This window comes from Papaver somniferum, chromosome 6, assembly GCF_003573695.1.
Source record: "Papaver somniferum cultivar HN1 chromosome 6, ASM357369v1, whole genome shotgun sequence".
NCBI classification, from domain to species: Eukaryota; Viridiplantae; Streptophyta; class Magnoliopsida; order Ranunculales; family Papaveraceae; genus Papaver; species Papaver somniferum.
In genome coordinates, this window is record NC_039363.1 from 69,905,659 (window position 1) to 69,916,832 (window position 11,174).

The 11,174-nt window shown below is 38.9% G+C and overlaps 2 protein-coding genes across 3 annotated transcripts; both read left to right on the forward strand.

Moving 5' to 3' along the window:
* Window positions 1–2,236: 2,236 nt before the first annotated feature.
* LOC113290899 lies at window positions 2,237–3,136 on the forward strand. The gene has a single exon (XM_026540487.1). The coding sequence runs from the start codon at window positions 2,237–2,239 to the stop codon at window positions 3,134–3,136; it is 900 nt and encodes a 299-aa protein (XP_026396272.1).
* A 465-nt stretch (window positions 3,137–3,601) lies between these two features.
* LOC113287910 (abnormal spindle-like microcephaly-associated protein homolog) lies at window positions 3,602–10,964 on the forward strand. Of its 2 annotated transcripts, none has more exons than XM_026536786.1 (20): window positions 3,602–4,500; window positions 4,620–5,088; window positions 5,191–5,276; window positions 5,383–5,496; window positions 5,588–5,776; window positions 6,127–6,192; window positions 6,448–6,504; window positions 6,760–6,882; window positions 6,973–7,089; window positions 7,173–7,280; window positions 7,366–7,501; window positions 7,580–7,687; window positions 7,938–8,114; window positions 8,211–8,713; window positions 9,040–9,217; window positions 9,522–9,763; window positions 9,846–10,035; window positions 10,167–10,392; window positions 10,479–10,634; window positions 10,718–10,964. In XM_026536786.1, the coding sequence occupies exons 1-20, from the start codon at window positions 3,760–3,762 to the stop codon at window positions 10,800–10,802; spliced, it is 4,071 nt and encodes a 1,356-aa protein (XP_026392571.1). In that variant the 5' UTR covers window positions 3,602–3,759; the 3' UTR covers window positions 10,803–10,964. The 2 variants fall into 2 exon arrangements, with proteins under 2 accessions (XP_026392571.1, XP_026392572.1); XM_026536787.1 differs by having other exon boundaries at window positions 7,947–8,114.
* Window positions 10,965–11,174: the final 210 nt, after the last annotated feature.

Sequence of the window (11,174 nt, forward strand, 5' to 3'; positions counted from 1 at the left end):
GATTCAGCTAGCACAATACAAATGTGCAACTACATCGGGAATTGAATTCATGTTCTGGCTCGAGCATGAAAAGGATACCCGCAATACCCATCTGATGCTGCAACATTTCCACGATACATATTGGAAGCAACGTTCAAGAATAGAGTGGCTAACAAATGGAGATCTCAATTCCTGCCTTTTTCCATACCAAAGCAACAATAAACCGAAGATACAACCACATAAGTCAACTCAAAGATGAAAACAATGTTTGCATTTTCAATCAGAGGAACATTGCAGCACTGATCATAAAACATTTTGAAAGACAATACCAGGCAGCTCCCACAACTATCAATATGGAGCTATTTGAAAATTTCTCTTCGAGAATTTCACATCAACACTCTGTGGAACTTTAGAGACAACCTTCAGATGAAAAAAATCCACAAAGCTTTATGAAGTATTGGCTCAGAAAAAGCGCCGGGACCGGAAGGATATAAAGTAAGTTTTTCAAGGTGTATTGGGATATCACACAACCCCAAATTGTTGCACTATTTAGGAATTTTTTTGACAAGGTAGAACTAGATAATATCTTCAACCATACAAACATTACCTTGATCCCAAAAACAGAAAATCCTACAAACTCGAATGACTTCAGACCCATTGGGCAATGTAACGTAGTTTATAAAGTCATCTCAAAACTGCTAGTGGATAGGTTGAGACCCTTACTTAAGTTCATGATCAGTCCGTTTCAGAGTGCGTTTGTACCAAACCGGTCCATTCATGACAATATTTCCATAGCCACAAAGATTTTCCATCACATAAGAACCTCAGCACCCACAAAAAAATCCAAAAGTGGATCTAAAATTGGATATCAAAAAGGCTTATGATTGCCTGGATTGGGGATTTGTGAGACAGAGCTTAGTCTCCCTGGTTTTCCAAGCAAGTTCATTGAGTATATCACGTTATGCATAACTTCAGTTTCGTATTCGGTCAACATTAATGGAAATCCGCAAGGAAAAATCTTACCTAACAGGGGACTGCGTCAAGGAGATCTTTTATCTCCATATATCTTTATCCTCTGTGCTGAAATCTTATCAACAAATCTGGCGCGGCTGCAATACCAAAGGAGATTAACAGGATTACAGATATCATCGAAAACTCAATCGCTCCTACATCTGATGTATGCTGACGACTTGCTGATCACTTGCTCAGCAGATCCAACGACGTGCGAGAACCTCAAAAAGATCTTACACTCATACTCGATCTCGGCTGGACAAGCGATTAACACTCAGAAATCAGTGATGATACATCATCCTAAATTGCAGTAGCCAATGATTGATTGGTTAAAAAAAACTTTCGACACTTCCATAACGGATCATCCACCAAAATATCTAGGAGTGCAGTTCAAAAAAGGTAGGAATTCTTCACCTATTTTTGCTCAGCTGTTGCAGAGAATGGAGAGAAAAGCAAAGGGATGGATGGCGAAATGTCTCAATCAAGCAGGAAGATGGATCCTTATCAACTCTTCACTGATTCCCACAACTAATCATGCTATGCAAACCCAACTACTACCAACTCATGTCCATCAAGAAATGGATAAAATTGCGAGGAATTTCCTATGGGGCATGACAAAACCCAGAGGAAAATGCACTCGGTGGGAAAACAGAAGATCACTCTACCTATTAGTCAAGGAGGTTTCGGAATAAAAGCATCAAGGAACCACAACCTTGCACTACTAGGAAAGAGAGTTTGGCAAATTCATGCAAAGCCAGAATCTATATGCAACAGAATGTATCAAGATAAATACTTACAAGGAAGATCAATCTTGACTAACAGGCTCAAACCACCGGACTCAGCAAGTCTGGCATGGAAAAATATCCATAAAGCGGCGGAAATGGTTCAACAGAATTTTGCTATACGGATTGGCGATGTAAAGTCCACTAGAATCAAGGATAGGTGGATACCTGCATATCCAACTTTCGAACCACCTGCATAAAATGGCGATTTCCTGGTAAGCTCCTTAATTGAACCTTACTCTTTTAATTGGGATGCAAATCGTTTACTTCACTTATTTCCTCCCCACATATCCAACTCGATACACAACATACACATTCCAAACCCTCCTGCCCCTGACAAACCAATTTGGCCTCACACCAAATGTGGTTAATACTCGGAAAAAAGTGGATACCACTTACTGGCCAAGAATTCCAACCAGGACACCACTGCTAACCAAACTCTCCATTACCATACTTACTCAAGAATGGATTACAAGACAATTTGGAATGCAACATGCCCCCAAAAGATACGACTTTTCTTGTGGAAAGTCAGCCATGAAGGACTCCCAACCTTCAAAACACTCCACTCTCGTCACATTGTTGACAATGATACATGCCCAATTTGCAAGCTTCAACCAGAAACAGTAAAACACTGCCTCTTTCAGTGCGAAAAGGAGAAACGAACTTGGAACTTGATAGTGGCACACATCAACAGAGGAAACAACACAGGAAACCCTTATGACAGGTTGATAATTCCACCGCATCGGGTACCAAGTGAGATTGCAATACAACGTCAAGGGGATTACATGTCATCCAGATCAGGCGGAAATAACCAGGCTCGGAGAGTGGCTAGTACATCAACAACATCTGTTGTGCCTCCAACGACCTTCAAGGAATTCCTGCGTTTTTCGCAAAATGTAGAGATGTTCTCAATATGCTGCTATGCACTATGGAGTATTTTGCTAGCTAGGAATGAACAGGTTTATAAGAAGCAAATCCAAACACCTCAGCAAACAAGCCAAATAACTATCATATTGAGCCAAGAATACACTTGGGCGGTCTGTAAAAAGATACTTCCAAATATGGTGGGAGAACGACAACAACGAAACGGTTCCACAGGGGAAAACAATGCACGAACAATTTGGGTCAAATGGAGTCCTCCACCAGCAGAATGGGTGAAAATCAACATGGATGGAGCCAGCAAAAACAATATGGTTGGACAACCAGAACGAGCAGGAGCAGGCTGGATTTGTAGAAATACAAATGGAAATGTAATAATGGCAATGGCGGATCCTATTGGGATAACCACGACTCTTGTCGCTGAGACCCTTTTTGCTTGCAACAAGAATGGCGACATCACAAAGATGGACAAACATCATCTTTGAGACGGACTCGAAGGCGCTGTTTTCAATGCTAACTAACAAGAAAGAAGACAACCCATGGATCATTAGTGCAATGATACAGAAAATACAATTCCCTCTCCAACAGATCACAAACCACTCTATAACGCATGTGTATCGAGAGGCGAACCAAGCGGCGGATGGACTGACAATTCTAGCAACGCACACTCAATTACACACGGGAACAACAACAACTCATACCCGGGTGTGGGACAATGCATACTGTTGGGAATGATGCTGTTGGGACAGCTTTCCCTGAAACAATCCTATGTTAATGAATGATGCTGTTGGGACAGCTTTCCCTAAAACAATCCTATGTTAATGAATAAAAGGAATCCGCTCTTTCCAAAAAAAAAAAAAAAAAATGCATTGTACATTACAGTATAATTTGAAATTACTGTAATTTATAGCGTCCTACTGGCTAGTTCCCGTCTAAATGCGGAAATGCGCCTGAATTTATCACAACCGTTTGGAAACATGATCGTGACTCACGAGATCCAAGACTATATGTCCCGCTTTTTGAAATTCAAAATTCAAATCTCAACCCTCACAGCACAGTAACACTGAAAATCGGACCAGAAGAGAGAGAGAGAGAAAGACAGACAGAAATGGAAGAAGAGAAACAACCTCCTTCGCCATTACCGAACCCTAAATTTTCTTCTTCATCTACAGCATTCAAAGACATTTCTAACTTCAAAACCCCCAAAAAACCTAATAATCAAAAACCTTATTTCCAATCACCATTTCCTCATTTCTTTACAGCCTCAAAACAAAGTCCACCACCATCTTCTTCATCCAAATCAGTTATTAAGCGTCGCCCTTCAATTATTCCATCTACTCCATCAATAAATGTCCGTCGCCGTACTTCAATCTGTCCATCTACTCGATCTAAAGCTGCTGCTAGAAGACTCAAAGCATTCGAGCTTGAACAATCTCAGTCATGTAGAAAAGCGCAATCTCGAAAACAAAAATCACTCGAATCGTTATCTAAATCACTCTCCGTTTGGCTCAATTTTCTGTTCGAAAACCCTAAGTCTTGCGGTTGTGATGTTTCTTTATTGCCAGGAGAAGGAACTGATCGAGGGGAACAATCGAGAAATGGGAAACGTGACAGTGGAGTTGGTACTAGGGTTTCGACTGATGGAACTTGGAGGAGTCCTAAACGTCTGAAGGATTCCTCTGGACGTAGTAGTGGAGACGGCTTGGTGTTATCGTCTGCGATGTTTAATTCTCTGGAAGTGTCGTTGAATGATGTTTGCAGCCTTGATGATTTGAAGCAGCGGATGAGGGAGTATTTGAGTTTGGATTGCTGCAAAGAGGTCTTCTCAATGATTAGTCAAGTAGCCAAGGTAATTCATGGTCCTTAGATTTAGTATAATTTTGCAATTCAGAACTATGTTTTTCAAGTGTTCCTGTCTTTAAACAAGATATAAATGCTGGCAAATTTATAGTTAGTTTTTGTTTTCAGATTATAGATGAGAGGAGATTAAAGATGAAGGCACATTGTCCCATGGTAACGGATGTAGGAATGAAGCAGAAGGCTATAAAAGTACTAATGAATTATAATCCAACATGGCTCCGAATTGGATTGTATATTGTTTTTGGCGGTGATTCCTTGCTACCTGTTGGAGATGTGAATTCTAATCAGGAACTCGTGTTTTTAAAGATGGTGTTGGAGAAGCAGTTCTTTTCTCATTTGGGTCTTGCGAAAACTTTTGCTTACAACAAATTGGTCGAAGGCCTGTACAGACCTGGTTATTTTGAGGCCTTGGGGAATGTTATACTTAAAAGGTTCCTACTGCTTGTTCTTGTACTTGATAAAGCTAAGTCCCTGAGCAGCCTTCCCATTAAATATGGTATTGATGGAACTGATGGGGGTTCTCCTCTGTTGTTCTGTCGTCAATCGAATATTAAATCGAGTCGACAAGTGATTTCCGGTAACCTCCATGGCATTGCATTGCTTGAAGATTTCAATTTTATTTTAATTCACTAGTATGGCCGTTATTTTGATTTCAATTTCTTTTTGTTTGCTGATGTAGAGTTCTTGTCGACGGATGTGATGCATGGGGAAGGTAACCTTCTTGCGCATTTAGTAATAGTAGGATACAAAGTATCATATCAACAGGTAAGTAATGTTATTTCGTCCATACTTTCTTTTAGATTTCTATTGTGCTGATTCATTGAACAAGTTTATGCTTAGTGGTTGACTGTGAAAGCTTTTATGTTTTCAGAGTTCACTCCTTGAATATGACTTCAGAATCACAGAGCTATTTGAGGATCTACAAGATGGTGTACGACTTTGCAGAGCAATTCAGCTCTTGCAACATGATGCCTCGGTTCTTACGGTAAGCTGTAGCTTAAACTTTTTCTAGTTTAATTTGTTCCTGGGAAGAATCAACCCATGTTCTTATTTACTATGATGTTTGTTGTGGGCAGAAAATGGTGGTTCCTTCCGATAACCGTAAGAAGAATCTGGTGAATTGTGGTGTTGCTTTGCAATATCTCAAACAGGCTGGGGTGCAATTACTTGATGAAGATGGGGTGATGATAGTAGCCGAAGATGTTGCCACGGGCGAAAAGGAACTCACGCTTTCTTTGCTTTGGAATATGTTTATTCATTTACAGGTCTGTTAATTTTTCAATTTTGTGAAATGTTCATTTTGAGTTAATCACTTCTTATTTGCATTTTTTTTGTTGCTCAAGTCTTGGTGATGGAGAAATTGGACAATATGGACAGTTACTTTGTATTCGTTTGATAACTTGATGAAATAGATAATGCTTTTAGTTAATCTCAGTCCTTCATAACATTTGCATTGTCTGAGTTGAGCCCTTGTTCTCGAAATAATCGCGTAATAAATTAATACCTATTTTGGTAAGACTAAGAGATGCAACAACACTTCCATTTAGATCCTCCTTTAGGCAGTGGATATCGTGCTTCCTAGACTGACTCACAATTTCACATCTTATTTTTGCAGTTGCCTCTGCTAATCAACAAAATGCTGTTATTTGAAGAAGTATCCAAAGTTAAAGCAGCCAATGTGGTAAGAATCATTGTGGTTATAGTTCATCGAAGTTGTTGGGTGTTTGTAATTGCACATGCTCCCCACAAGAAATTTTTACACCAAAGTGTTTCATGTTGCATGTTGCATCTACTCTCTATTGTAAATGAGGATGATAAATCTACCCATGTACAAGTGAAAAGTGCTGCATTCCATGCTTTATCACTTTTTGTCCAACATTTTTGTTTAGCTAATTTGAAATGCACTTGGATCACCTGTTTATATTATGTTGTATAGGACTACTCATGGTGTATTACCTCTAGCCAGTTGGATTTGCTTCTGGAATGGATTCAGGTAATAATGATGTGTACCTAAATTTAAGCAATTTTCATATGTCCGCCATTATTTCGACGGATATAGAAGTACTAACTTATAAAGGCAGGCAGTCTTATCGTGCTATCAAGTCTGTGTGACAATCCTTGTTACTTCCTTCCGTCATTCGCTGTACAATATTTGTACAAGTTAATGGGGTGTGTCTTTATTTACTTATTTGTAAAGGTTTTGTTTGGCCTGGATGGCACTGAACGTGATTTAATATTACTGATGCAGTCAATCAGTGGAAAGTATGAGCTCAAGATTGACAGTTTTACATCTTTGATTGATGGTAAAGCTCTGTGGTGCTTGATTGACTATTATTTTCGAAATGAACTGCTTTCTGCATGTTCACGTGAGGTAAAATTGCTAAGAATTTCGTCTAAGCCTCTTCGAGTAACTAAAATGTCTCCTGCACTAATCCCTAGTCTCTCTCACTTTAATTGTTAGGATTCTCAAAATGGTAGTGATGAATTATCTGTTCTGTGGACTGGCATAAGTACAGATGCTGTTCACAACTTCACTTTGGCGCAGAAACTTGCATCAATGTTAGGAAGCTTTCCAGAGGCAAGTAGTTTATATGTATCGCACTGGCGATAATGTGTCTGAGGACTGTCGTGTACTCATGTACTAGGCTTTTTTCCCTCCAGGTATTGCAAATCAGTGAGGTACTTGAAAATAATGGTGCTTGTAATGAAAGGAGTGTAATAATTCTGTTGGTGTTCCTCTCGTCCCAATTGATTGGCAGGAAAAATATGGTAAAGCTAGTGTAACTTGTTTATTAGAACCTTTTAATGGTGCACACATAAAAGTTACTTCTGACATGTTTATTCGACAATCTAGGAGCTTCTGCATATCCACAAACTGTTGGGTTGCAGTTATCAAAGTCCAGAGATGAAACGTTCAAGTTTGGATAAATGTTTTATGAATGTTAAACCTCCGGAGAACCAGAATGGACTGGATGATTGTAGCAGTGAAGGTAATATTGTTTTCCTCTAAACTTTAACAACTTTGCTTAAACCATCAGGTTCTTATTTGTAATTTTTCATTGATGCAGATTCAGTGAGAAATTTTAAAGTTGTCCAGGCCTGGTGGAGAGATTTGGTAAAAAAAAACCATTGCTGTAATAGTCGACAGAATTCTCCTGGCACTGACATCAAAAGCGGTAATCCTTCTAGTTAAAAGTGTTTTGCGGTTTGTACTATCTTATTTTTCTTATACTTGCTGGCTTCACAGATTTCTTCCAGTTTTGACCTGCCATCTTCATACAGATTGCTCCGTTCCCTCTCTTTATATGCAATCTCTATTCTTCCGCAAATATCATACTTATTCCTCTTTATTATGTACAAAGAACCAAATTGAATCTAGATTATAGATTGAAATCAACAGGGTTGTTTTTGTATTTGTTGTTGTAGAAAATGCAGCAAGGCTTATCCAGTCTCACTTTAAAAGATTTGTTGAGCGCAAAAACTTTCTGAAGATCAAGGCTGCGACCTCCTTCCTGCAAACTGTTTTTCGGGCTTGGCTAATGGTGAAAAGTGCCAGACACTACAACAAATCAAATGCCATATTTCATTACCAGCTTTCTTCTGGTAAATAACTGGTTTACTTCTTCAATCCTCATCTCTGTGGTAATTTCTTGGTGTCCCTAGTTTTACACTTATATATTTCTTTGGTTCCTTGAACAGAAAATCATAAGCACCCAATAATTTTCCGTAGATACCTTAATTTCATGGTTGAGCGGAACAGCTTTATCAGGTTAAAAAGTTCCGTCCTGCTAATTCAGCGCACTGCTAGGAAATGGATTAGACAACGCTCTGCTGCAACAAAGATTCAGAGTCATTGGCGTGGCTGGTACATGAGAAGAGAGTTTTTACACCTGAAGAAAGCAGTTACTAAGATTCAGAGTGGCTTCCGATGTTTAAAAGCTTGGAGAAATTACAATCAATATATCTCTGCTGCAACAAAGATTCAGAGTCATTGGCGTGGCTGGTCCACGAGAAGAGAGTTTTTACACCTGAAGAAAGCAGCTATAAAGATTCAGAGCTGTTTGCGATGTCTAAAAGCTTGGAGAAATTATAAAGAATATAGGCTGGTATCTAAGTCAGCAACTATTATTCAGTCCCATTTTCGTGGATTCATTTCTCGAAGAGAGGCAGCTAGAGAACGGGAATGTATTAAAGTGATCCAAGTATGTTTCATTTCTTCAGCTTATGGCATTATCCTTGATGACGACTTTACTAGAGTTCTAGCAATCCTATTTTGGTTGTTTACAAGTAATATAGCACAATTCTAGACCAACCCTTTTCTAATTAGTGAATGGTGTGGTGTTGCAGCTGATGCGGGCTGATATGTTTGAGCATAAGCCCTGTCTCTCTTTTTCTACATCAGCTGCCATATTACCCTGGCCAGCAATAGTGAATAATTTAGTACTACTCTATATTCATATGCTGGTGTTTAATGTCGTAACGCTTAACAGTTTGTGTTTGACTTAACCAATAATTTTCTCCATTTCAGAGTTATTGGAAATGCTTTTTGATGAGGAAAGTGTTTGTATACAAAAGAGAAGCGGTCATAAAGATTCAAAGTAGCTTTCGATGCACGAAGCTTCGGAAGGAGTTTTTACGGTATAAATATGCAGCTATTGAGATTCAGCGATTCGCCAGAGGACATATTACTCGAAACAGGCTACCAGGTATGATAAATCAACTCTCTTGCTTCATTAAACAATTTGCATAGTCTGCCAATTTTGCCATGCACATTCTCCTGCTATCGTGACTATATTCCCATAGGTTCTCTAGTTTCTAAATACCATTATTGAAGGGCTAATCAATTTTGTTATTCTGTACTTTTGAATATATGAACTACTACAATCTCTTATCTTCAGCTTTTATAAACAGTCTATAATTTTTTATTATCAAAACCATGCAGATTATGATACTTCTTGAAGTTCCTTAACCGATCCGCCTAATCAGTCTTTTATTGATGGAATACTGCAGGTTCATCGTGCCTTGGGCCAGTCATTGATACTGGTTCTACCTATCAGAATTCAAGAAGCTGTCAGAGCCTTGAAAAGAGAATTTTGTTATACTCGGTACTTAAACTACAGAGGTGGTGGAAGAGAGTTCTGTTGTTGAAATCTAGAAGAACGAGATCAGCCGTTGTGGTTCAGTCCTACGTTCGTGGGTGGCTTGCCAGGCGAGAGGCAAATAGAGAGAGAAATCGAGTTGTTGTGATCCAAGTAAGCTATACAATTACAATTTTTGTCGTTTGATAAACGATTCGGCTTGATTCTGTACTGTTTAACATATTCCATTTAATAGTCATATTGGAAAGGTTATCTCGCACGCAAAGAGGCAAGAGGTCAGCTGGTTGATTTAAGGCTCAGAGTGCAGAAATCTGCTGCAAATGTGGACGATGGCATGCGACTTATCAACCGACTAGTAGCTGCGGTTTCAGAACTTCTTAGCTTTAGAAGTGTGAGCAGCATTCTTCATACCTGTGCAACTTTAGGTATGACCGCTTTCTTAACTGCAAATTCAGTTATTAGTTATTACTAGTTGGGCATCTTTCTGTTTGAAGTTCCAACTTCCAATAGATTCACAAAGAATGTTGATTGGAAGTGACACCTTCTCCTTCTTCAGATGTTACCACTCAACATTCGCAGAAATGTTGTGAGACACTCGTTGCTGCTGGAGCAATCAAGACTTTACTGAAGTTGATAAGCTCTGTAAGCCGCAGCATTCCAGATCAAGAGGTTCTGAAACACGCACTTTCAACCCTAAGAAATCTTGCCTCTTATCCAGATTTGGCACAATTGTTGATAGATACAAATGGATCTATAGAACTTATCTTATCGGAGATGCTAAGGTTAGTAGTACTTGGTTTGGTGTTATAGGATCACAACATATACTGTTATATGGTTTTGACGGGTTCATAAATTTGTTTATCTGCAGAAACAAGGAAGAAGGATTTTTTATTGCTTCCCAAGTTCTGAAGATGCTATGCAGAATACCTAAAGGTGTTCAAACTATTCGCCAGCTACCTGCACTCTTAAAGAGGCTTAAAAGCCTTGTCGATGATCTGAAACGGAGAGTAGCAACAGATAAGAGGTAAGAACTTAGGCAATTTAGATTATAAATGTAGTTTTTTTTTTTCTTAATTTCTAACGTGCACATGATATTTCTCTTATTAGGAATGCACGCTCTCAGCCGGGGAAAGACTACAATGAAAGGAAGCTGAAAGAAGCTATGGAGCTTTTGAAACTGATTTCAAAGTAGCTAAAATGGTGTAATGTTAGATATTTCTAACTCTTCGTATGTAAAGCTGGTCTGAAGATCTTCGGCCATAAAACTTGCTCACAATCTTCTCTCTAAAGGTTGTATGTAGTTGCTGATATACTTTTGAAGCGGTTAAAAGTTCAACCTTAGATGATCATCCTTGTTCATATGGAATCAAAAAGCCCTTTGTAATAAATACACTAACCTACTGATGACAAACTCATCCTCACTTCACCCATTTGGTCATCGTTAAGGGTTCTAAATTAGAGCATCGTTAGATTGACTTACCTAAGCCACTTAAGCCGTTTTTGTTGTAACGGGGTGAAAACAAACTTCTGTTGGTCGTAAGGTTTCTTAAATAAGAGACCTATT